This window comes from Lingula anatina, chromosome 5, assembly GCF_051362555.1.
Source record: "Lingula anatina isolate TDL-2025a chromosome 5, LinAna3.0, whole genome shotgun sequence".
NCBI lineage: Eukaryota > Metazoa > Brachiopoda > Lingulata > Lingulida > Lingulidae > Lingula > Lingula anatina.
In genome coordinates, this window is record NC_141771.1 from 23,046,685 (window position 1) to 23,066,235 (window position 19,551).

Below are 19,551 nucleotides of genomic sequence, written 5' to 3' on the forward strand. Positions count from 1 at the left end.
GCACATTAACGTCAGTCCACATTAAGAGACAAGACGCCCAAAGAGAGATGCTGAAAGACACCAACGGCATTACAATTCTTTTAGCATTTTTGATCGCTGTGAATAATGTACGGGTAGAATGTGCCCCAGCGTCGCCCTTGATATTTACGAAGACTATCCGTATGCCAGAGGCGATCTCGGATCAGGTAAGCTGTTTAAACAATCATGTTATGTATTAATATGCTAGGATATGTGCTAGCGCCATTTATATGTCGCTTTTGACTAAATAAAGGCGTCCAGTGGACAAGGAAACGTCTTAAAGGGATAATACAGGTAACTCTTCGTTTTGGCCAAAAAATTAATTTTCCTGGAGTAAACAACAACTTTTCCCATGCTTACCAATGGTTAATGAATCCATTTTTACATTCAAAGTCAGTCCCTGTTTTTTTTTTCTAAAAAAGTTTTTTTTTTTTTTTGTTATTATCTCTTAAGAGATTATAACAGAGTATACCCATCAATGGAGGTCACGTGGTCTAAAGACAAGCTCAGATATCAGAATAACAGCTATAACTGCCGTTTTTGTGGTACAATAGAATATATCATATTTCTATGAGTTGTTCACAATGTTTTTATTGTGAAATATAGATCTCATACGAAGAGTTATTATCCCTTTAAGTTAGTCAGTTTGGTTGTTAAACATCAATCCTTATGAACCTGTTTATGTTTTTATAAATATAATTTAATAAACAAGTGTTTCTTTTTCTTTCCATTAGTTTTACAGCCTTGAATATAACTAACTCTAGTGATCTGATTAAAACAAAAATCATGGAATTAATTAAACAAAAATACATTTTTCTTTAAAATACATCATTTATATAGGCCTTGCGATGTGGTTTTAGTGTTTTCTTCTACAAGATTAATTAAACCATTTTCATTGCAGCCAGATGCCTTAGTGTGCCATGCAGTGAAGTTAGACGACACTGAGCCCTCGTACATATGTGAGTGGTGGTTTTCTTACTCACAAATGTAGAACTCGGTGGATGGAATGAAATTGTCCTGATAAAAAGGGAATAGAAATTTAAGTCTACAGAAATGTCTGCTTTGATATTAATGTTCATGACAACCACTACCGCAAGACCTCTTTCGTTTCCCGAAATTTGATCTGTTGGAATGGTTATACCCGGTGTATGGACCTAATTTACTACTATTTTAATGTCATACTGTACTGTGCAACCCTGTAATATAAACTATAACTGCGCTTCACTATACTATATAAACTATACTCTCGGATAAATGTTTTTTTTTTTTCACATGAAGATCTGTTAATTGATATTGCATGGTAACCTGTAACTCTTCCCATTTCAGTGCAGTATGAACCCCATGCGTCCAAAGCTATCACCCATCACATGATGCTGTACGGCTGTGGAACGCCCGGTGACACGCAGCCTTTCTGGTTAGCTACATTTTACTATCCACAGTCATTGTTCGTATTCACAACCCAGGCCCGTAGCCAGGGAGGTTTGGGGGTTTCGAAAGAACCGCCCCTTTTGCTGGGAAAAGGTCCACTCTGGGTAAAATTTGATCTAGGTACATGAAATTTTTATGTGAAAAGGTCCACTTTTTCAGAAAAAGAACCCCCCTTTTGAAATTGCTGGCTACGGACCTGCAACCAGTCTTAACTTGCGGACTAACAGATCCGCCGACCAGCTCGAAACCTTAACGATTTATCCCCACCTGTAATTTATTCAGTGTCTTTTAGGTGCACATGCGCCGCGTTTTTAAGCGCCTCGGCCATATTTGTTCCGCGGATATGTTAGTCCGATGATCATCTAACTCTGAATGTGCCCATAGTCGTCTGAAATTAAAAAAAAAAAAATGCGGCAACATCATATTATACGCCCTTTATTCAACAGGGGTAAATATAGTTTGGTTCATATGTGGAAATGGTATTGTCAGTTAGTTTCTGGTTTGGACATATATTTACATTTGTGTCAGAAGCGCGGCATTGATCGAGTCATACTCACTAGAAACATTTTTAAGTGAAACTGAAGTCCATGTATAAGACATTAAGAAAATATATTTAGTGAGGTATAAGATGTGTCCAGTCGTAAAACATGTACGGCTATTCAAATCTCTTGATTTAAGTCAACTCTCGCACTGTCTCCCAGGAACTGTGGCGAGATGAACGACCACTCGGACCAATCAGTGTGCAAGGACGGCATGCGGGAAATTGTCTACGCATGGGCACTGGACGCTCCCGCCAAACGCCTGCCTAAAGGTAACAGTTCACGTTAGACCGCGTAAGATAACTCTATATCAGATATTATCCTTTTTTGTTTTGCTATCAAATAATTCCCCTTTTCTGTTAATTTTTTGTCTTAACTATGGTTTTACATCTTTTTTTTTAAAGACATTTTATAGTTGAAGCTGTTTTAATTGTGCAGTTTGAAAGACTGCCTTTTAATTTGAAGTTTTAACTATGATTTTACAGCTTGTTTTTAATACTTTGATATTTTAGCATTTCATCAATGTAAAGTTTACCGAACTTTTAAGAATTTAAGACTTTAAATGAATATTATTATTATTATTATTATTATTATTATTATTATTATTATTATTATATGGACTGTTGTTTCAGACGTTGGTTTCCGTATAGGAGGTAACACAAGCATCCAATACATTGTGTTGCAGATGCATTACAAGGACAGGTTTAAAGGTACTGGTATACATGTACTGTATTGCATTGGTTGAAAGCTATTTTGTAGGGTTTGTTCTCTCTCTCTTTTTAACGTTCACTGTGTTTAAAACTATCAGTTCTCTCACTCTCGTGTCATTACCAAAGTCCAAGTCTAAATCTATTACTCACACTTGCAATTGCAAACGCACGCACATTCACTCAAATCTACACACGCGCACGCGTAAATGCACATACGTCTGCATTATGGAACACAATACGTACTGCCTGTTGTCATTTTTTAATACATTTGTAGAATTGTTGAGAAAATCAATACCGTAGAGCAATAGTAAATGTAACTCAAGTGGATTTCCGTATCTAGCGAGTTATCCAATCATGGAATTATACTACTTCAGCTGGACAGACGGACAACTCGGGGGTGACCCTACATATGACCAAGGACCCGTAAGTTCATCTTTAAATTTCAAATGAAGATTAAAATAAAAATCAAAATGAATTAAAAGAAAATGTATTCCTAAATAATGTTGGAACATACATCTAAATATCCAACTATCTATAAATCAAAAGCTAGAAGACAACATAATTAAGTAATCATGACTGTACCTATATTTCTGGGCATATTATCACAGGGGTGGATCCAGAGCTATTTACTGACAGTCTTCCAAATTATCTTTGTTGATTCATCCTCCAATTTTGACCGTCTTCCAACAGAAAAAATTAGATACCGTCTTCCGGAAGACTCAGAAGACCGCCTAAATCTTTGAAATTTCATTCATAAATTGTTACTATGTACCAAGGGACATAAAATTGACTTCTAGCAAAGCGATTGCAATTCTTTTCGATTGTATAACGCAAACCACAGTTTGGGAGAAATTATATATGGAACATTTTGTTTTCCCTAAATCCAGTCAGCCAATGCAAGCAGACTTCTACGTCCTTGGTAACTGGGGACTCGTGCCTCCGAGACTTAATGGTAAGATCTGGGTTTATCTTCCTTAAAGATGCATGTATTCTGCTATTATTTTTTAACCCGGCTTTCATCACACGTTTGCCACAGTAGAAAAATATGTACAATGTGCATGTGGAGTAAAAATATTCTGAATATGCAGCTCCGTAAAAGTGAAACCTGTAACCATTAGAACTAAGGTATACGAACTCAGCAGATGATTAAAAAACTTTTAAAATCTTTAAAAGTAGTTTTATGAATGATCACCTAACACTTAACAGATTAGTAAAATTACAAACTTTCATTTTTAATTTTAAATGAAAATCCACCTGAACTTAACTAAAAGAAATTAGTGATTGAGTAATTATAATACAAGACATTCCAATAGGTCAATTTTGTCCTAACTTCTAATAAATTTCAATCTAAAATAATCCGTTTAACTTCGCATTTTATGTATAAAATCTATCGAAGATATTTTTTATGGATTTAAGTAAATAAGTATCTTATTATAACATTTTTGAATAAAGTTTAGTCTGTAATGTTTCTGTATGTATTATGACTTGCATATTTCTAGAGTTCCACATGGAGTCTGCATGCAGATGGGATAGTGATGACGTCATATATCCCTTTGCCTACCGAACGCATGCGCATAATCTAGGTAATTAAAGCCAGTTAACCCTCAAGAGACCAAGCTATTTTACTGACTGAAATGACCAAGTGGGGTCATCTATGACCCCATTGTGCTCTGTACAGGGATCCTTATTATAAAAGGTTGTTAAGGCTTTATCACACCCATACTACTCCCAGGATTTAAGACAAGTATTTTATAATGATCTAATGTAATAATTATTTGGTAATAATACTTTTATTGAATGAAATAACCAAGCACAGATTTTAGGAACAACATTACACCGGTATTTAGACAGTCATTGTCAGTTTCCACTTGCAGAAATATTTCTCTTTTTATTTGCCACACTAAATGAAAAAAAGTAATTACAAAATTACTTTGAGTAAAAATATTTTGATTTATGTTGAGATAGCATCCTGCTAACTTCAATAAGAATAATTAGCTGACTTGCTGAGTAGGGAATACCCTAATGCTGGTAAGGAAGTCATACTTCTCAGAACACATTCAATCGACCTACATGTATGTTACTACCACAGCTGTGAATAAGACAATATCCACACAAACAATTTGTTAATATATGTATAATATGATATCGACAGAATTATTAAGATTTCAGAAATACCCGAAAATTGTAACCATCAAAATGAGAGACCCAGTTTTGAGAACAAGTTCCAACAAAGCTACTGAAATTAGATTCAGCGATGCACTACTAGTAACACTTCAAGCACAATCTTCACAAACCACTTATTTGTGCCTATGTTTTGGGCACACTGGCTGGTTGCATGAAGCACATGCATGTGACATTTTCCTGTCAGTGTTGCTTGGGCAAAACATTTGAATGAAATTTAAAAACTAATATGTAAAAACCAATGCTTCTCTTTGGGGTCATAAATGACCCCACAAGAGTTTTTGATGTATACGCCACACTAATTGGTTGATCCCTACAAAAAACTGTGAAAGTGTGTAGGATTAGTAGACTGACAAACTCATGCAAGGAAAGAAAATTCGAATAAAAAATAAAGAGATGGCACATTAAATCATATGGCTGGGGTCGTAAATGACCCCACTCGGTCACTTGAGGGTTAAACACTCGTACAAGACGTTTATCATAAGCCTGGCAGAGATCCACAATAAGACCAATGGCTTGTCAAAATAATTTTGTAGATCATTTTGTTTCACATAATTATAAACCTGAACAGGACTTGGTACTTATAATGATTCAAAAGAAAGTTCGTGATAAATTTGCCAACGTATATTTTCTGTTGTTTTTAAAAGACAGTACTGGTCATCCCGTTACGCTACTTGTATTCTAAGGGATTTTTTGTTCTGTATTATGTCACGTTTACTTAACCGAATTGTATCTCCAGGTGTCGTCACTTCCGCTTACCGCATCAGACGTGGCGTGTGGACTGAGATTGGACGGATGTCGCCACAGCAACCACAGGTGGTCAACACCAAATGAACCGTTGTTTTTTATATTAGTGCTTATTTATTTATTTGTTTTATTTTATTTAAATTTTAAAGAAATATTAATTGACGTTGTTTTTTATTTATATTTTTCCAAAGCTGGTTTTAGTAGCCAAATGAGCTTTTTAAAAATATGACTGTCAGATATGAAGGTGGAACAAAAGCTGCTGCAAATCTTAATTCACCATAGCAACTTTAATATAAATCAATTTAAAAATAATAAATGTAATCATAAATCAAGTACATGTACATTTTAACAACTTTGACTTAAAGGAAACTGTCATAATCTGCATTTTAGTGTTCGTGTGCATTTCCCCTCCTATATTTGCAGATGTTTTACAATGTGACAAACCCTGGAATTGACATCCGTAAAGGTGACATCCTGGTACGTAAAAAGCAACTGGACGAAATGCACGTTTTCATTGCCTGCGTGTTTTCTAATCCTGGACTATTTTTATCAATATTTGAATAGAAAATTGAATCTGGAACATTGATCCTATAGTGAGAAAAAGTTCACAATTACTTAAGATTTGCTCCTTTTTTGCAATTGCGTCAGATTTTTTTGGGCAATCTCACAATATGGAACAATACGTGGTGTGCGATAAGTTGCCATCCCAATCAGTAAATAGGCCCCATCCGAGATTCATGTCATTTAATTATTCCTGCTTTGTAGTAGACATTTCTACAGCGAAGACATGGTAACATTCCACAGAACAGAAGACAAAATTAAAAAAATATCGACCTGGTTCCAGTTTCAGAAAATAATATGAACTAAGCATTACTCTAACCCTTTAAAAATGATGGAAACGATTTCACTTGTTCACGTAACTAGTTCGCTGTCACTCCATACATGTAGGCAGAGAACTGCGTTTTTTGTCTCCTTGCAGATGCTTAAGTTGTTCTTTTCATCAGTTCAAAAGCGATTCCACTTCCATCTTTTTTATTTTATTTTCAAACCGCTCCATCAAGGCCTCGCGTTGCACTATGAACAGTACGAGCCGGGAACATATAACAGAAATAGGGTGAGTTTTTTTTATATATACACATTTATTACATTTCCGATAACCAATATATACGTATGTACATTTACACTGTAAAAAATACAGCCATAGCTTAAATAATTTGCAATGAATTAAAGGCATTTAAGGAAAACAGAACCCGTCAGTAAGTATAATATTGTGATATTTATAGAGGTAAAATAATCAAGTCTGTAATGAATTATTTTCGAAATCTGAGCCTTCATGCCTCTTCCGAATTGTTCTGTTTCGCATGCATTTTCAAATATTTGTGATTAATTTTCCAGCAAAGTGCGTTCTGCAAATGACAGCTCTTGTTAAAATAAATTTGAAATGAAACAATTTTAAGTAAAACTGACCACGTGTTACTGTATTTTGCTTTGCCCTGTTTTAACAGACCCACGAACCACGACGAGATGTGCAACTTTTACATCATGTACGCCACTCATCGGCAAGATAATCTGAAAGTGCAGTACTGCTTCCGGGATGCGCAAAAATTTGCCTGGGAGACCTACCTTGACAACATTCCAAAGACAGCAAGTTCTTTAGAAGGCGTTCGTCTCCTCATACCGGGAAAAGCCGAAGAAAGACGGAAATTACCGAAAAACCTGACGCAGAAAGCACAGGGTATAATGAAGTAATAAACATGATATTACTGTACACATGTATATGATATGTATTTGAGACTTGTTGTCTTAAATTCGTTCAAAGTTCGAATTTTAAATCCAAATTGATGTTCTTCATTCTCCTGTTGTATATTTCGTTGAATTTCTCATTCTGTGCCACAGTGAAATAGTTCTTCCAGTCTCCCACCGTACCTACAAACAGCAAATGTCACATTCAATATTAACCGACCGTGCAAAGGTTTGCAATGTTTGCAATCGGTTTTAATATCATACATGTTTTAATATAATTGGTTTTAATATAATATAATAAACACTGAATATGCTGGAAATATCTTGTGAAGAACTGAATAAGTTGGATTGATGGTTTTGCAGTGTTAAATGTTCGAGGCTGAGGAGGTGTTCAAGTTGCTACCCCAGTATTAAGTCTAATGATATACAATGTCAAACAATAATACAGCAGACGAATTAACAAATATTCCAAGATGAATAAAGAAAATACAATGACCGATACACGATCTAAAACCTCCTTTCGTCTTTTGTTTCGGAAAACTTACAAGAGGCACCACGATAACAAGTAATCAATAATAATAAATGCATTTTACTTTTGTGCATCGACATTTACCTTTTCTGTATATCCCTTCACTTTCTTTGCTCCATGCCGATTTGATGTCCCTCTTTTCTTTTTTCATGTTACCAAAAGAACACAGCTTGGCTACGTCATCGTAAAACTTCTCTGATCGTTTGTAGCCCAGGAATTCTGCCACACGGCGCACTTGTTTCTTCAGATCCTTAATACATTTGATAAACATGAATAAGCGACAAAAATGAAATTAATACATTATGAAAGTTAAATATTAACAACCATCGCCATGAAAAGATCCTGTCATATAATATTTGGTCCAAGCTTGACTATATTATTTATTTCTTCATATTTTAATTTAAATTATGATTAAATTTCCCAACGTTTCAATAAGCATCTTTGATATACCCATATAAGAAATATATGAACGTTCATGATGACGTGTTTAGGGACGCAGGTCCCCCTTCACATTTCTGAAATTCTGAAATAAAGTAATATGTATACAGTGGGTGAGGCCCCATACTACTTGTGTGCATAAACTATTTTTAAAAAATCTGGAATCCTGTGCTTACCATTTTCATGTCCTCATACGTCACAATGAGGGCGTTTGGATTGTTCTCCAGAACTTTCAACCATTCTTCCACGTGGTCGAACCAGTCTCCGTAATGAGCTGTAATGATATATTGGCGTCTTAAAGTCTATATAAATTCTAGCACATTGTTAATAATTATCACAAACAGACAAATATGATCATAAACGTGGTTGGTAATATTCCGAGATATTGTCTTAGATGTCAAACGTGAAGTTCCTTAGAATTCCTTACCTTTCCCGTTAGTCACCAACTCAAACGTGCCTTCCCAGGATACCTTGTTATGCACCGCCATGCCTTTCTGATGGTGATAGGCAGACACACACGCGTCCTTGGGATTACGAACAGTGTAGATGATCTTGGACTTTAACGCCGCCTTTGGAAAGAGTTTAAAGGGCACGTGGGTATCCAGGACACGTGGTGACGTCATTTTTTCTGTCGCCTGGAGCGTGCATGCTTCCGGGAACATGGCGCCTACTTTTACCGAGTCTCTTAATTGTGCTTGTCCCGAGGACAACATCATGACTACCTCCCACATCCAATGTGTACCTGGAAGAGAAAGACCACGGTTTGATTGTAAAAACCAGACCGTACTTGTACCTAAATCTACCCGTAGATAAGATTTGGTGGAGACAGGAACCTCATGAAACAGCTACATGTACAGTTACATGTACAAGTCCGTTTTCAAAAAGCCTAAATCAAAAAAGATTTTCAGATAAAAATAAGCGTTTCTTAAACGTTGGCATTCTTCAATATGATCGCAGAAGTGCAACCAGTGGTACCGAGGTTACAATTGGTATCTTATTATTATTATTTTGTTTTTGTCTTAATCCATTACACAATGCAGAACTGGAATTTCTACAGAATTATTTTCGGTTCATTGCCCTGCTCATTGGTAATGCCAATGATACCCAATGTTTTATTATAATTAGTAATGTTCACTGAATCAATAGAAATATTAGTTCCACAGTACACATTGTTCAGAAGAATATTCCAGTCCACTGTACCTGATTTTGGCCAATTAACGATCCAGATATCGTCGTTGCGGACCTGAAACTTGTCAATTTGTTGTAAGTTGCTTCGTAGAGACGGGAAAGGCGGCAGCGGGACGCCATCCACGAACAAAGTGGACACAATCCCCCCATGGCCGTCGGTAACCTTTTCAATATTTGCACCACCTCCCAGAAGACGCTGTTTCATGAACCCAAATAACATCGGTCGTAGCTCTGGTAACGTATACAGGTCGATTATAGTGAGATACAGGCGTCTGAAGAACGCGCTTATAAACCCAAACACCATCTTGAACGGCTTGAATTTCAGCTGAAATAAGTAATATCAAAGACTCTGGTACGCGTTCTTACATAAAGGACCCAAAGAATATGCAATCTATATTTTGTTGTTAAATATCATACAGTATATGCATCACAGACACAATTCTCACCGGCACCTCACAATATTCAGGAAAACAAACATTCGCTGTCTGAGATGTAGTCAAATAACAAAGACTATCAGCGTTGTTTCTGTACTTATATAAAGAAGGATACACTATCTTACGTGACGCAAAGACAGATTTATATGACACAAAGATTGTGCCACTTGTATTCGTTGTTCCATCACCAGGCCTACCCAACTACCAGACTCGGCACATAAGGATTCTGAATTAACCGGTATTCACAGATTGACGAAATAATCCAAGAGGGAGCACCTTGATAGAAATAATGAGTTTTAGTCATCCGGAGCTTAGCAATCACTGCGCTGTACATGTATGTTTATATAAGCAAGGTCAACAAAAGCATTCAGCAATGCTGACGATTGTGCACGTAGCGTCGTTTTTTTTATTAATCGACAAATACTGGTATCAATGAGTGACGATTAAACGGGCAAATACCATGTTATTGACATATGTATTGTTATAAAAGTGCCGCATCATGTGCCCATGCATCTCCTGCTTTCCTTATCTACAACACGTGGTTTGAACTACTATCACACCTAAGTTTTTATACGTAATAATAATAATAATAATAATAATAATAATAATAATAATAATAATAAATTAATGAATAAATAAGTTCCTAGTAAACAAAATGACAAACTGTACACAGTGAACATTATACGTATTTGACCTTTGGACCCATTTGAACTGACGGATATTACACTCTAAATTTGACTGGGTTAATTTTTGACCCAATTTTTGGGTTGACCATTATGGGTCAAAAGTTGGGTCAAAATTGGGTCAAATAAAGTCAAATAACCAATTTTCTGTTGACCCAGCCGCTGGGTTATTTTTCTAGCCAATCGGCTTCTTGGGGGCCCTTTTTGGTTGCAGGGTAACCCCTGCACAGCGCTGGAACAGCAACAGACATGGAAGCTGTTGAGATACCATGCACTGCCGAGAAGGGAGTTTTTATAGCTAAATTTCTAGCTGAAGCTGGCATACCGGAGTACAAAGACAGCTTTCAGGGTAAGTTAAGACTTCATAGAACTTCGACATTATTAGGGAAATTACATATCGATGTTAAAAGAGGTGTTTTTGATCAATCTATCAGCAGGGGGTTGTTGTTGGCACCGTTCACCAACCAGTCCTCGCCTTCACACACTTCACTATGCCGGAAAAATAGCCTATCTAGGCCCTACTAGTGTGCAAGAAGAATCTTAACTCGCTCTCAAGTAGCATTTATATATTTTTGTATTTGTTGTTAGTCTTGACTTGCTTGGTTTTTGATTCAAATTTTGCGCTACCCACATTTGAGCATTGCTGTTCCGATTCGAGTCTTGTTTTTAGGTGTAACCAAGATAATATATTTATGTCTTTAGAAAGAAGCTGGAGAATAGAGGGACTTTTAGAGAAACTTAAAAAGCGTCTGAATGTGTTTGACAGACAGAACAGGGGCCTGGCAGGGCTTACTTTAATTGAGGAGCCAGATCAGTCATGTCAGATGTCGTGACACAGGCACAACAGCAGAATAGACTGCTGATTGACCCCCCTCCCTGCCTGCCTGGCACTGCCTGCTGGTCTGGCTTATTGAGGCTGAGTCGTTTGTTAACTTTTATAAAAAGTTATGGGAGAACAACTAACAGGTCTTGCTTTTGCTTGCCCTAGGCCTAACCTTGGACCTACCATAACCTAGTACAGAACTAAACAAAGTACATGTATTGTAAATAATAATAGGCCTACCAAGTCTGCATGTAGGCCTATTTTCAGTTACTCTGTGAGTGGTGTTGTAGTCTTTGATTGGTAATGAATTTTATTCTAGCTGACTTGAATTAATGGATGTTTATATTTTCAGATCAAGGAATAGACGAAACGGTATTGTCAATTATCAACCAAGGTCAAATCAAAGAGCTAATTCCAAAACTCGGAGATCGGGTCAAATTTGAGAAGAAACTGTCAACCTGGAGAAAGTTAAGTACTCAAGGATAATGGGTTATATGTGCTATAAGTGTCGGCGTATGATCAATGGGAAATCAAAAGAACTTGTTTCTCATTTACGCATGATTCACGCTGTTGCAAATGATGCATGTAATAATCAGTTGATATGTTTCCAAGATGGATGTCGTCGAACATTCAATCACACCTGGTCGTTTAGGCGACATCTTGATAAAGTACATCCTATGGATGATGATGACGATGATAACAACTTACCAGAGGTTATGCATGAAATTGAAGATATGGATCAGGAGAATCCCAATGATGTGAATATTGAAAATGTTAATGTTCCTATTATTTTAGAAAGGGAACTTGGTGACAATGAATTGAAAAATTTAGCCATGAGCTTTATATGTCAGTTAAAAAAGAAATATTTACCACTATCCACAATCCATCATATCATTGGCATTTCATCTGAACTTATAGCTGACTTAATCATGTATCTAAAAAGAACAACTACAAATTTACTGAGAGACTGTGATATTGACCTAGAAAATGAACAGGTAGTTCCTGTATTATCAAAATTTGACAGGGTCTCTGTGCCATTCTCTGGCTTGGAAACAGACTCCAGACAAAAGGAGATGCTTCATAATAGTGGTAAATATGTGGCTCCCGTTTCAGTGCCCTTAGGGGTAAAGTTTATCCAGAAAGTTGACCCTCAGACTGGTGATGTCCGCCATGTACAAAAATTGGCTACGTCACAATATGTACCAGTAAGGTCAACACTTGAGTTAATTCTGAAACAGCCTGGTGTTATAGAGAGAATGGTTAATTATAATCCACAAAATGACGGTATTCTTCGAGACATCCAAGATGGTGATTACTTTAAGGGTAATAGATTTTTAAGTAATGTTGACTGTCTCACCATCCCTTTACTGTTGTATTATGATGACTGCGAGACAGTTAATCCCTTGGGGTCCAAACGTACAATCCATAAAACTGGGTTTTTTTACTTTACTGTAAAGAATGTTGATCCCATGTTTTCATCTAGCCTCACTAATTGTTTTTTACTTGCTACCTGTAAGACAGACGACTTGCGTGAGTATGGTTTTGCGGCAGCCCTTGCCCCTGCTATCAGAGATCTGAGAGAGCTAGAAACAACAGGAATCCCTCTCAATACTGAGGCTTACACTGGTATCGTTAAAGTTACTATCTGCCAGGTTACCGGTGATAATCTCGGTCTCAATAGCTTACTTGGTTTCACTGAGAGCTTTAGAGCCAATTACTTCTGTAGAATGTGTAAAGTACATCGAAATGTGACCCATAGACAAATTGAGGATGATGTTGGCATGTATCGTACCCAGGAAATGTACGAGGCAGATCTATTGCTAAATGATCCTGCTGAAACTGGTATAAAAAGTCGTTGCATTCTAAACGATTTATCAGAGTTTCATGTAACATCGAATTTTGTAGCTGACATAATGCACGACATGTTGGAGGGTGTCTGCCCACTTGAAGTAAAGCTAGTTCTAAATGTGCTTATACAAGATAGTATCCTCACTTTAGATCAACTGAATGCTCAAATAAAGGGCTTCAATTATGGGTTCTGTGATAGCCATAATAAACCGACAATGATAACTGAGAATGCTCTCAGAAATCCTGATGGTGCAAGTGGGCAGAGTGCTACCCAAATGTGGTGCCTTATGCGTAACTTACCATTAATGGTGGGACATTTGATTCCACATGACAACGAATACTGGCAACTGATTACTGCTCTACTGAGCTGCATGGATATTGTATTTTCACCATCGTGTAGTGTGGCTGTGACATACTATCTAAGGGAGCTTATCAAAGACCATCATACACAATTCTTAGCCCTATTCCCTGAGAGAAACCTAAAACCAAAGCACCATTTCATGCTACATTACCCTATGATCATGAGGAAGCTTGGCCCTTTAATAAATCTTTGGGCTATGCGATTTGAGGCCAAGCACAATGTCTTCAAAAGATTAGCCCAAGTGTCTTGCAATTTCAAAAACATAGCCAAAACAATGGCATTACGTCATCAAGAGCAATTGGCTTGTGCTTTCATTACTAATAGTGTCCTAGCAACCAAAGACATAGAGGTTGGTACCGGCTCAGCCCAATTGGTTGAGTCATTTGACAATCCAGAAATTGTGTCTACAGCATTCGATAATATGCCACTGGATGAAGATTTATACATAGCCAATTGGATTAATGTGAATGGCACAGTTTATCGACCAGCTATGATGGTACTTCTAGGTTTGTCAGAAACAGATGATTGTCCATGCTTTGCCCAAATTCTTCATGTTTTGGTTGGTCAAAACCAGAATGTGAAGCTGTACTTAAAAAAGTGGATAACTGTTGGTTTTGATCAACACTTTCATGCATATGAAGTGACCGAAGGTGGTGATGAATGTGTTATAACTTGTGATAGTCTATTTGACCACCATCCCTTGCATGTTGTCACAGTAGACAATACTAATTACATAGTTACACGATTTCGAGCTTTCTAAATTCTGAATCATAGCAAAATTTTCTCATGCTGTATCAATATATCAACCTGCTGTAAAAAATGCTCCCTCTCTCTGGCTCCTCCAATTCATCATATTGACACTTGCTGCACATAAAAATGTTGATATTCAATGTTATTATTCTCCAGTGAATCAAAAAGGCCCTTTTGCATGTGGTGCCTTATAATGTTTTCTCACTGTAGTAATGTATAAATATCAGTCATTTGTTGTACATATGAAAATGCTAATTTGTGAAAAGTTCAACTGTTTTTCATTTTAATATTTAGGATGTCAACACTCCTCTCAATCCATTAGAATATGCTGCTGGTGCTGATGAATCCAGTAATGTCCTCTTATACACCTCCTCTGACTCCTCTGAGTCAACTGCTAGTAGCGAAGCTATTGGAAGGACAGATCGCTTTGTAAGTAACAGAATAACATACATGTATGGAATGAAAAAAAAAATCTTAAAAGAGATGCATTCTTATTTTTTAATTCAATTTTATTGTTATTTGCAGAATATTTCTTCCATTCTGTCAAAGCATCCTCAGGGCTCTGATATACTAAGCCAGCTCACTGACAAAAACTCCATGCTCAATCTTCAATCTCGTCGTTTAATGGTGAGGATTATAGTCAGTCACCTTATGGAAAAGTATGGCAAATTGTAAGTAATTTCAATTCTAATAATTTACTCTTTTTAAAAGTGTTTAGAAATACATCCTCAAAGAAATTGGCATAGGAAACTTGTGCAAAGCTTCCTGCGTAAATATTTCTAATGACCAATCAGTGATGTGGTGTTAATTTTCAAATCTTTTTTTTTCAGTCCATCATCCTCAGTTAAGATATCGTTGGCTAAAGCTATTGTTCAGGAATATCCACGCTTGGGTAACTGGGTAAGTAATTGTCATATAACAACGAACTTTAGCGTCATAAATTTAGAAGAAAGTTATGTGTCCTTTCATGTTAAAATTTATATTAAGTATTAGATTATTTGAAAAAAGTTTTTCCACTGTTTCGTCAATTTGTTATAGTTAGCGATCAACAAGGCAGTGTTAGTGGCAAAAATTTCTTTAAGAACAAGTGTTATTCCATCATACATGTATTTTTGTCTATTTCAGGAAGCGTGGTACTGTAAGGGTGTCAAAAGCAGACCTGCTACTGGCTTTCTAGAAGAGCGCCTTCGAAATGTCAGAAAAAGAAGTAGTCATGAGCAATCTAGGTTCAAAAAACCAACGCCACCTTGTAAGATATTTGAATAAATTTACATGTACTTGAATTTCAAAGTAGGACATTTTTCAGTTACCCATTAGAAACTTTTACTATACATTGTCAGGTGAAATATGTATCTGAGTTCCTGATTCACATAATGCTACAATGTACTTAAGTTGACTGAACATTTTTTTATTAATCTAAACAGCCTCCTCAAGAAGTTCCGAAGAAGATGATGAAACAGCTGAGAATGCAACAAAGCTGTCCTGGCTTAAGCATGGCGTTGAACCTCTGACACAAGTGAAGGACTATATGAAAGACACAGCTAAACTTAGAGCTTCCCAGATCAAGGCAAACCCAGATAAGTCTCTAGACTCTGTTCTAAAAGACCATCCAAGATTATTGGACAAAGGAATGGTGAGTTAATCATGGTGAACAATTTTGTTTGATCTAACCTTCCATATTGTCTACAGTACTCAGTCCAAGATGGAAATAATGGCCATAATAGTTTAAAGTGAGAGCACTTCTTCCTGTATGCCTTATATTTTGTAATGGTCACTGAAACATCACTTGCATTCTATTTATTAATGGCAGTGTACTTTGCCTAAAGATTATGACTTCAAATGTTAATATTGAGGTTTCATATCATCAACAATTATATTTTCAGATTCAACTTGATTTCAAACAGTTGTACCCCGAGAATGCTGACTTACTTCTAGAAATGTGGGAGTCATTTTATGTTGAGAAAGTTTTAGCATATGGATCTGTTAATAAACAGAAGAACTGGAAGAAAATCCTAAACATCGAGACTCAAGAATTGACAAAAGGTTTGTAACTCATCATGGGCATTTTAGATTTCAGGGGGTTGTAACTTATTCATTCATCTTGAAATGTGCAGCTGGAGGGCCTAAAAGAGAGGCCCCAGTAAGGTCAATTATGGCTCCTATATTGTGAACGCCATTGAATTGTAGTCATATTTACTGACCACTGAGCCCCATTCTTGATGTGCAAAATATGGCATTGAAAAAAGTCATTGATAATATCAAATGTGATGCATACGTTTAGTTGAGAGTACATTACATGTATTTGATAAGTATATTATTTCTCTTTCAGATGAGGAAAGTATCGTAGCCCTTCAGTTACTGCCATTAGTTTTGCCTTCAAGGCCGCATAAACAAGGAAAGAAAATGATCCGCCCAACGACTGTAGAAGCCTCAAAATGCTTCATCAGTTTTGTCCCTGTAAGTAACAAATTAAAATAATTATGGTACCATTATTCTGATGATTATATAAAAAATCCTTTTTTTATTTTTTCTTTAAAAAAAAGCTATAGCATTTGGTATTAAAACTTTGATCCTTGTAAAAACTATTATTTTGATTCTTAACTATTTGTTGAATCCTTCATTTAACTATCAAAATATTCTCATTTCAGATTGGCACTGATATAGAACACCATGTGGCAACGAACGATGACATTGGTGCTCCTCACTGTCTAGCTGTGGGTACTAACTCACGTCATCCAGTGGAAGCCTTTGTTGTCATAGAGCAAAGAGCCATACGGTGTGACACCCTCCTACAAGCAGTAGATCTCTGTTTCAAGACTTTCTACATCTTGGACCTTGACTACCCTTTACCATGTTTCACAGTGTGGGAGTTTTTCCAGCATGTTGTGTACAAGATTTCTGATGAAGGTGAACCTTCTCCACTTATAAAGTCCCTGAGTGGATTTTTCTCCAATGACTTGGTGTAAGAGGACATTACTGAGCTACATGTACATGTACCAGTGGCACGGCTGAATCAGTGAAAATGAGCAGTGATGACTTTGTTAACTGTGGACTTTTTTAATTGAGATTTTAAAAGGTTTTATAATATTTGTTCTTGTTCATACTTAGAAATTTGAGGTTAACTGTGTTTCCATTTGTTTTTGTTGTACAGGTAGTGCAACATATGTATGTGTATCGTAATCATTCCACTAGCATTAAAGGAAGTTGTTATATGTATCAGAGTTTTACATGCATATATTTTTCCATGTGATTTTATGTATGAAATTATGGTAGTTGCATTACAGAATAAAGGTTGAATTGTATTTTGAAAAAAAATCTTGTCATTTTACAGTTTAGAAGCTTGTAAATCAGTAGAATTAAGTAATTTGTAAAGGGAAATTAGTAGGGGTGGTTGACCCAATGGTAAGTTAAAATAACCTAATATTTGGGTTAAAACAACCCAAATTTGGGTCAAAATTATAACCCAAGTGCTGGGTTGATATTTTAACCCAACTTGCTGGGTTAAATTAACCCAAATTGGGTAGGTGCTATTTTAACCCAGCACTGGGTTGAAAATGACCCAATATGATAGGGGTGGTTGACCCAATGGTAAATTAAAATGACCTAATATTTGGGTTAAAACAACCCAAATTTGGGTCAAAATTATAACCCAAGTGCTGGGTTGATATTTTAACCCAACTTGCTGGGTTAAATTAACCCAAATTGGGTAGGTGCTATTTTAACCCAGCACTGGGTTGAAAAATAACCCAATATGGGTCAAAATTAACCCAGTCAAGTTTAGAGTGTATAGTCTTAGTATAACATTTGATTTTAGTAAAGATTCAATCCATACGTTTTGAGTCCTTGCGCTGGCCAGTGACTTCGGTGTGCTTACAGTTCACGTCTGGTCGTTAAATTGACAGTGCACATATTTCTATGTATGTTTATATACCCCGTCAGGATATTAGTAGCTGAGTGTGAGTCCACTGTATGCAATTAACTACAGACCGCCGACAAACTGAACCGAACTTTACACCCGTATACTTACGAGATACAGACGAAGTTTACCCAGATATGTATGTATGCTGAGTGGATCCAGTTTTAGTCCGTTGCACACAGACGATCGACCTCACTGCTTTAAGCTCCCTTTACACTGGACGGCGGCCTTTCTGTGTCCCATAGTGCTGCCCCGTGTGAGAGTAAAAAAAAGAAATAAATAAACACTTCACGTGCCGACAACTGGCCGGTCATTCAACATTCAATCTGCTCCCATTCTGCTTATGCCTCCTTTCCCCGACCACAGCGATGCCAGTTTCATGGTCGCACAAAGGACACAGAAAGGACGTCGGCCAGTGTAAAGGGGGCTTAACACATTAAGTTGAATATATTTCTCCGATGGTGTGACACGAGTCGCAGCGCGTATCGCTGTTAACAAAACGGACTGTTTATGTTTACGTAGTAAATAGAATAGCTTATTGATTTCTTCATCAGATATGCAGTACTTTCATTTTCATATTACATAGTTAAGACTAACGCAGTAACAGCCTGACAACTAATCCACTGGTAAACTAGAGAGTGTTTTAATGACAGTTAACCAATGGGTAAGTTACTCCTAGATACCGAGAATTCCATCTATTCCACTTTTACAGAAAATGATTGCACGTTGGCGATAGTCCTACGTCTTAACACTTAATATTAAATTATAATCCGCTCTTATTGATTTTTAGTATGACACAAATCACGATTAAAGCATGACATTGCAATTGTTATCAAAGCTGTAAGTTTAAAGACAGGATATATCTTCACCTTTCAATTAGTCTCTACATTATTACTAAGGTCCTACCTTGTGATATTTTAATGCCTCTGTTTGACAGACGTTTTCTCTGATCTCACACATCTACGTATTACTACTGCACTGGTCTGCTTACCTTTTATATCAGCTGCCCCAACTCTTTCATCATTTCCTTCTGTGTCATAAACATACGTATACTTTTTGGTCACCTAATTTTTGACCCCAGCCTCCACGTTTTTATTGCCACATCATCCCCTTAATGTATTAAACATTTTAGTTTTAGAATGGCATGGGATTGCCACACGTCATGATTTTTGGTGGAGGTAAATAACAAAAAAAAAAAAAAAAAAAAAAACTTTA

The 19,551-nt window shown here is 36.6% G+C and overlaps 3 protein-coding genes across 7 annotated transcripts; 2 read left to right on the plus strand and 1 right to left on the minus strand.

Moving 5' to 3' along the window:
• On the plus strand, positions 1-7,867 carry LOC106157102 (peptidylglycine alpha-hydroxylating monooxygenase-like). The gene is made up of 12 exons (XM_087012893.1): positions 1-185; positions 920-977; positions 1,345-1,432; positions 2,148-2,257; positions 2,618-2,695; positions 3,070-3,118; positions 3,583-3,647; positions 4,195-4,278; positions 5,616-5,692; positions 6,047-6,100; positions 6,685-6,737; positions 7,129-7,867. The coding sequence occupies exons 1-12, from the start codon at positions 48-50 to the stop codon at positions 7,370-7,372; spliced, it is 1,098 nt and encodes a 365-aa protein (XP_086869019.1). The 5' UTR covers positions 1-47; the 3' UTR covers positions 7,373-7,867.
• LOC106156293 (sulfotransferase 1C2) lies at positions 6,743-19,391 on the minus strand. 2 transcript variants are annotated; one of them, XM_013531482.3, is made up of 6 exons: positions 19,243-19,391; positions 9,534-9,846; positions 8,761-9,075; positions 8,510-8,607; positions 7,980-8,145; positions 6,743-7,549 (listed from the first exon to the last, which is right to left on the minus strand). In XM_013531482.3, exons 1-6 carry the CDS (start codon positions 19,294-19,296, stop codon positions 7,437-7,439), a joined length of 1,059 nt encoding a protein of 352 aa, XP_013386936.2. In that variant the 5' UTR covers positions 19,297-19,391; the 3' UTR covers positions 6,743-7,436. The 2 variants fall into 2 exon arrangements, with proteins under 2 accessions (XP_013386936.2, XP_013386937.2); XM_013531483.3 differs by lacking the exon at positions 19,243-19,391 and adding an exon at positions 18,448-18,583.
• Positions 10,537-17,722, plus strand: LOC147761915 (uncharacterized). Of its 4 annotated transcripts, XM_087012892.1 has the most exons (10): positions 10,544-10,987; positions 11,814-11,927; positions 14,713-14,849; positions 14,946-15,091; positions 15,251-15,320; positions 15,546-15,669; positions 15,845-16,053; positions 16,304-16,463; positions 16,750-16,877; positions 17,069-17,722. In XM_087012892.1, the coding sequence occupies exons 1-10, from the start codon at positions 10,888-10,890 to the stop codon at positions 17,384-17,386; spliced, it is 1,506 nt and encodes a 501-aa protein (XP_086869018.1). In that variant the 5' UTR covers positions 10,544-10,887; the 3' UTR covers positions 17,387-17,722. The 4 variants fall into 4 exon arrangements, 1 of the variants encoding a protein (XP_086869018.1); XR_015334477.1 differs by lacking the exons at positions 15,251-15,320; positions 15,546-15,669; positions 15,845-16,053; ... (1 more) ...; positions 16,750-16,877; positions 17,069-17,722 and having other exon boundaries at positions 10,537-10,987; positions 11,341-14,849; positions 14,946-14,964; XR_015334478.1 differs by lacking the exons at positions 15,251-15,320; positions 15,546-15,669; positions 15,845-16,053; ... (1 more) ...; positions 16,750-16,877; positions 17,069-17,722 and having other exon boundaries at positions 10,931-10,987; positions 11,814-14,849; positions 14,946-14,964.
• Positions 19,392-19,551: the final 160 nt, after the last annotated feature.

What these genes read in the sequence shown, in the direction of transcription:
- LOC106157102 (XM_087012893.1), top strand. Translation starts at nt 48, where the DNA reads ATGCTGAAAGACACCAACGGCATTACAATTCTTTTAGCATTTTTGATC. An exon ending in CAGAGGCGATCTCGGATCAG is followed by an intron (nt 186 to 919) that starts GTAAGCTGTTTA and finishes TTTTCATTGCAG; the next exon opens with CCAGATGCCTTAGTGTGCCA. An exon ending in GGTGACACGCAGCCTTTCTG is followed by an intron (nt 1,433 to 2,147) that starts GTTAGCTACATT and finishes ACTGTCTCCCAG; the next exon opens with GAACTGTGGCGAGATGAACG.
- LOC106156293 (XM_013531482.3), bottom strand. Translation starts at nt 19,296, where the DNA reads ATGTGTGAGATCAGAGAAAACGTCTGTCAAACAGAGGCATTAAAATAT. An exon ending in CGTTAATTGGCCAAAATCAG is followed by an intron (nt 9,076 to 9,533) that starts GTACAGTGGACT and finishes TTTCTCTTCCAG; the next exon opens with GTACACATTGGATGTGGGAG. An exon ending in CGTATGAGGACATGAAAATG is followed by an intron (nt 8,146 to 8,509) that starts GTAAGCACAGGA and finishes AAATGTATTAAG; the next exon opens with GATCTGAAGAAACAAGTGCG.
- LOC147761915 (XM_087012892.1), top strand. Translation starts at nt 10,888, where the DNA reads ATGGAAGCTGTTGAGATACCATGCACTGCCGAGAAGGGAGTTTTTATA. An exon ending in CAAAAAACCAACGCCACCTT is followed by an intron (nt 15,670 to 15,844) that starts GTAAGATATTTG and finishes TAATCTAAACAG; the next exon opens with CCTCCTCAAGAAGTTCCGAA. An exon ending in GCTTCATCAGTTTTGTCCCT is followed by an intron (nt 16,878 to 17,068) that starts GTAAGTAACAAA and finishes TTCTCATTTCAG; the next exon opens with ATTGGCACTGATATAGAACA.